This window comes from Dunckerocampus dactyliophorus, chromosome 21 (genome assembly GCF_027744805.1).
Source record: "Dunckerocampus dactyliophorus isolate RoL2022-P2 chromosome 21, RoL_Ddac_1.1, whole genome shotgun sequence".
Taxonomy (NCBI): Eukaryota; Metazoa; Chordata; class Actinopteri; order Syngnathiformes; family Syngnathidae; genus Dunckerocampus; species Dunckerocampus dactyliophorus.
Window position 1 is genome coordinate 17,400,907 of NC_072839.1, and position 6,000 is coordinate 17,406,906.

The window sequence follows — 6,000 nt, forward strand, 5'->3', positions numbered from 1 at the left end:
TATTATCGCCTCATGAGACAACAAGGGTCACCAACACAGTGACCACGGGCACCAGGGAGCCCTCCACGACCACATGAGGTGCCCGCAAGCCTGCTTTTCATTCAGGTTTTCAGTTCATAATGTGAGAACACTAGAAAGAAATGCATTCTGAAATACAAAATGTGAGTTGTGGATACCAGCATGTTGCTGATGTTCTGGTAAAACAAGCAGATTCGCTTGGTTTGGGTTGAAATAAGCTATGGAAATAAATGTTACAAAAGTGAGTATGTACTACAACACGGTGCACGGTGATCTTATGGTGTTATTAATATTCTATGTGTCTTATAAGTCTGGAACAGATGAATTGGATTTACATGATTTGCTCTGGGGAAAATGGATTGGGTTGGGGTATGTTTTGATTGCAGATTAATGACACCGAGGTTCTACTGTAGAACACAATACATGAAGATGGTCGAGGAATGATGCTTGTAGCGTTGGAAGTGTTAGCGTTGTGTTTTGTTTGATGAAATACTGTATGATGCTCTCAGACTTCCTGCTTGTTTTCATCAAATTGCTTTGGTAAAGTTTTACCTGATGTTGTTGCGCTTGCGGGGATGTATAGCATGTGTGTATTGATAGCAGCGTGGTGTAGCGGCTACCATAGCACCACAAATGCAAGCACACTGCCCCATGTACTGGGGTGCCCTGCTTTGAAAAGAAGAAGGTGCATATGGCAATGAGAAGAATAACATTTTACTATTTCTAGTGGGAAGCTTTGAGCGACAAAAAAAAAAGTGCACACGCGGGCACGCAACACCTCCAAGGACAAGTGCATGCAACAGACCGGTCACCATGGCAACTATGAGCGGTGACACTTCTCAGTTGCTGCCTCGTCCGCCGCCCACTCGCCAACTCATCAGTGGACGGCGACTGAGGAGTCATTCTGTCTTCACGTTGCCGTCAACATTCTCCTCCGTATGGCTTTCACCATCACTCTTTTTGTCCAAAGCAGCTCAAGCATTCATGCTACATGCAAAAAACAACCACAATCTAATTGTCTGCCCAGTCACTCTGAAATATGCAATCATGTACTGTACATAGTACAGTACACTATAGTACAGTACTGGATGTATACCTCCTGATGCTTTGGAGCAGGTTCATACAATTCAACACAGTAAGCTTTCTCTTTCATTTCACTGCAGACTACATTGCAACGCTAACATGCTAACATGCTAAACGACCTTCATGATACACCAGCACCTGGGGTTCAGTGTTTTGCTCAAGGATACTTCATCAAGGTCATGTGGGCACTGACGCTCCAATCCGCAACCATCAGGGTCGCCCCTGTTAAAAAGTGTATTTAGAAGATGGTAAATAGGGTTAAAATATTAAAATATTAAATTTTTAAAGAAGGAATCCTACTTTGTGGAAATTCACTTATCACGGTCGGGTCTGGAACCAATTAAGGGCCATAAACGAGGGATTACTGCACATGCAGTGTGTACGCTTCACTGATGATTTGTCCTCCGTTATCTGGGTTTCTACTATCATGAGGGCTGTCAAAAATCATATGTTAACTCATTTATTTCCTTAATTAGTGGAAACGTTTGCATACTGGTAAACCACACCTAACCTAACCCTCCTTTACAACTTGATTCCTAGCTTAACACATCAACAGCAGTGCCATTCCTACATCATATCTCCATATCGCCAACTTTCAAACATGCTTCTATGTGCGTTTGTCTTCAGAAAGACAGTTCCTCACTCTCACTACATGACCACGAGGTGCATTCATGGGCACGCCAAACATCAAACATAAGAACATGTGGTCTAAATAAACACAAAGACAGAAAACAAAACCAAGAAGTGGATAGATATTCTGATCAACATTTAAGTGTGCTCAGAAACTACACTGAAAACAAATCGCAACCTAAATGACCTAACCTAAATGACGTGGTGTCTTTGCACGCAACACGTCATGATAACACGGTTAAGGTGGGATTGAAATTATTTAGAGATTAGTGCTATTGGCAACGAGTTGATAGATTTTCATACGCGTGTGTTATCTTTTAGCCTGGTTTACATTTTCACTTCATTTGGAGCTATTCATACACACAAATATCGTAGATATCATCCTGTCCCGTCATTTAGCTTTCTGCTCATAAAATTACATTTCAGGCATATTTGCAAGGTGATTAATCGCAATGAATTCACTTGAAAACTATAATTCATCTGATTAAAACATGTGTGATCATTTTCCAGCCCTAATTATGAAATACTGTAGACGTGTACGTAGACTAAATGAAATTAAAAGCGTAGATACAATTAGATTGCCAACGAATCTGACATCCATCTGTGTTACTTTCACAACACAAGAACATCACAACTGTATAAAGTGTAGAAATATTTCTGGAACAAATATTCCAAATGCATCGACAGATGCTTCACGTGCCAAAAATGAGTTCAAAATCGATTTAGAGGGGCTGAAACGGAATCATTCCATGAAATGTTCCGAGATTCCTCACACATGCTGCCGAATGCAGATAGCCACACGGAACGCCGTCCCATCCAATCATCTGCACCTCTCCTTTCCTGGGACCATTGCTCAAGACCCCCCACCCCCCACCCCCACCCCCCCCAAAAACCTCCATCTGATGCAGAAAATCAACTTTGTAGCGTGTGCGTGTGCTGATGCACCTACCTGATCAGACTAGCAGGAAAAGGCACAAGAGTCTGCTCTGTTTCTAAGAGCAGTCCAGAACTAACACTTCTGCCTCTCTCCTGCAGTCTCTGATTGGACGGCGATGGGAGGAGGTGAAATAAAGGCAACCAATACTTGGGCTTCCATTGATGCATGCCAGGAAGTGGCGATGACACAAATCCTATTCCGCAGAGGAACCACATGCCTCTTTTCATCTTTTCATCTCACAACAAAACACCACCACCTTCCTGCTCACCGAGCATTTAGCAGCACAAATCATTGCAAGATATGTCATGCTACAAAATGACTGCAAAATATGTCACGCTAAACAATGATTGCAAGCTCTGTCATGCTAAAAAAATGATTGTAAGATATGTCAAGCTAAACAATGATTGCAAGATGTCATGCTAAAAAAATGACTGCAAGATATGTCATGCCAAAAAAATGACTGCAAGATACTGTATGTTATGCTTATGATTGCAAGATATGTCGTGCTAACACACTTGACACCTGATACCTACTAAACATTTCCACTTTTCTAAAAGTATGTATGAGATTTTCCAGCATCAACAGTACGTTTCATCCATTCCTCATTCGCAATGACTTTATATTGTTTTCTGAATGTAAAACCGTAATGCCTCAGTTTTTGTGTGATTCAGGTTTCTTCTGACCTTTTGAAAGGAATAACAACGATGGTCGAAGGTTCCACCGTATTCCATTGATTTATTTGTTAGATTCTGACGTTGCGTAGTATGATTGACTTGGCAGTTAAAAAAGCCAAGAGTGTTTGATTCCTTTGCTTTCTTGAACCCCAAGGAAGACGTGAGAACATTTTCTAAGTGTTCCAATGCGTCATAGGAAACCTTTAAAGTTGACTTGAACATCAAGTCCTTAATGTTGAACTCATCAAGTCCCTAAATGACCTGAAGGAAATGTTTAGGAGTGCTTGTCATGTGACAGTCATGTGACTATCCCAGGATATGCATTCCCTAAAATGGCAGTGTGTCTTTTTTTTACCATGAAAGCTGATTTTAATCATTATAATGCTTGAATATGGTGTCATACATTCCAATTCAACTCTTCTTACTGTGTTTCTTCCATGAATTCATAGAAAAGAACTAGGAAAATATCACTACCAGGCTTTTAGCCTTTAAACTGCCATGGAAACCCTGCAAAATGCTAATAAGACAGTGAATAAATACATTTACACAGCAGCTGATGGTGGTGGATGACTTTGAAAAGCCATGATGTACTTGTATCATAAGTCCAGTCATCAACAGTGTTCTGATGAAGAGTTTTCACGTCTTTTGAGGTTTCTGTCAGTGTTGTCCATCTTCTGTGCTGCTTATCCTCATGAGGGTCGTGGGGTCGTCAGTGGTTGTCTCTGGTGAAATATGTTTAAGTGGGATCGAGCTCCTGATTGTTGGTGGACTGACTGGTCACACATCCCCTCAAACTGGTGCCGTGTTTTCCTTGTGGGACTTGTGGGTGAACGTCGGCCTGTGGAGACCTGAATGGTTCCAGTTTGTGCTGACGGACGTTTTTAACCAGTCTTCAGGTTGGTAGACTTTGCTCTTGTATCCTTCTGGGTGGTAGGAGAGAAACCCCCTTTTGTTGTCACTCTGTGCACCATCATCATCATCATCACTGTTTCCTACAACAACCAGTTCTGCCTGGAAGTCTTCCTCTTGGTCATCCAGGGCATTCTCATAGCCCATAAAGATCATGGTGACTGGTGCGGAATCTGGTTCCTGAGGCAGGGTGTTGACCAGGTTTGCAGAGGTAACGTTGTCGAAGCTCTTTGTCAAACAATCAACTTCAATCAGTGAAGGTCCACTTCCATCCATGCCTTCGCTGACAGGCTGTATGGCTTTTGGCTTCTCTTCAGACCTGGCTGTGATTGAGACAAGAACTGCGTGATTAAGATCTTGAATCTGTGGTCTAAGAGGTTTGGATTTCCCTTGAAAGTGAAAGTTGGGCTGTTCCACTTCCTCTCCATTGAGGGTCTTGCCATGGATGTTGAGGTCCACTTGCTCATGGTTAGGTTGGGAGATATGGTGCAAGGAGTTCTGGCTGCGTACTTTGTTTGGCGTCTTTGGTCTTGCAGATGAGTAGACTGGATGATGGTACTGCACCTCGCTGGGTATGTTCTCGTCTGTGGCCTGACGTAGAAGCTCTTCTGCCTGCCTGGTCGTCATGTGAGCAACTTCAGCGTGGAGTTTACCTCCATCAGGGTTCATAGCATAAATAGATTTGCGGCCATCATCGTACACCTTTAAACCCCTCTGCTTGATGTTTTCTGTGCTAACAGTTGCTGTAGACACCACCTGACAGTCCCCTGTCCTTTTATCACGCTCAACACTGATCTCCATTGCAAACGCAGCTGAAATGCAAAGAAGAGGGAGGGCCTTTACACTCAAGTATTGTTACAGTATGTCCTTGTCAGCCGTCAGACAGAAACTGAAAAATACACTAACCAAGGTTCCCCTGTACATGACTGTTACAGTTGTATGATCAACCTAAAACTTGTAAATAATTCCATGCCAGTACCTATTTTTGCTTCTTTATCAGTATTTGGACTTTTTGCTGGAGGCTGCTGTGATGCTAACCGATCTTGTGGGAGTGTTAAAGAGCAAGCTTGTGTCGTATCTGAAAAGAAATCAAATGAGCAGCTGAATATGACAAACAATATGGAATATGTACAGTAGATCAGTGATATCATCGGCAGATTTGTGCTGTTAGTTTTTCAATACTATCATTCAGCAATTATTAACAACAAACAGTAGATGATTTATGATATATGTGCCGTCTCTGTATTAGCTCCAGTACATGTTATTGTATTACAAATGGCATCTTATGAAATGTCACGCATGCTAACATTATGCAATTAGCATATGACAAGGTATGAAGACAAACAGATCAGAAGATAATTACCTGTGTGGAACTCTGCATCGAGGGCCTACATTTAAAGACACAGATGTTGAATATCAAAGGACTCAGACAATTTGGGAGAAACAGTCCGTGATCAATGATCTCGAGTGGGGAAGCAAGTCACAAGTCAGTGTGGCGTTAAGCTTGACGTACTCCCCTGAAAAGCCAGACTGACGGCAAGCAGAGAGCAAAACATGCATCAATTAGTCACTCTTCACTCCACACCCACCATGCCCACCATGCAAGCCAACTATCTGCCAGCTTTTTGCACTCCAACACCATCTAGTCAAGCACAGCACACCCACACATTAAATATCTTACGTCATTTATTCTGATTATGTTGCAGCTAATAAACACTTTGCCCATGGCATTTCTTAGCAATAATATGT

General features: G+C 42.1%; 1 protein-coding gene across 6 annotated transcripts in view; it reads right to left on the minus strand.

Annotated features, from left to right (window-relative positions):
• palmdb (palmdelphin b) overlaps nt 1-6,000 on the minus strand; it is a 31,418-nt gene that overhangs the window by 8,487 nt on the left and 16,931 nt on the right. The window contains exons 6-8 of one of the 6 annotated variants that reach the window (XM_054765500.1): nt 5,615-5,639; nt 5,231-5,329; nt 2,686-5,063 (exon numbers count right to left, since the gene is read on the minus strand). The exons of 3 other annotated variants lie outside the window; for them this stretch is intronic. In XM_054765500.1, coding sequence (XP_054621475.1) covers nt 4,132-5,063; nt 5,231-5,329; nt 5,615-5,639 — 1,056 coding nt within the window. In that variant the 3' untranslated portion in view covers nt 2,686-4,131. Of the gene's footprint in view, nt 1-2,680; nt 5,064-5,230; nt 5,595-5,614; nt 5,640-6,000 lie in introns of those variants that run through there. 2 more of the 6 variants (XM_054765499.1, XM_054765498.1) reach the window with 2 other exon arrangements.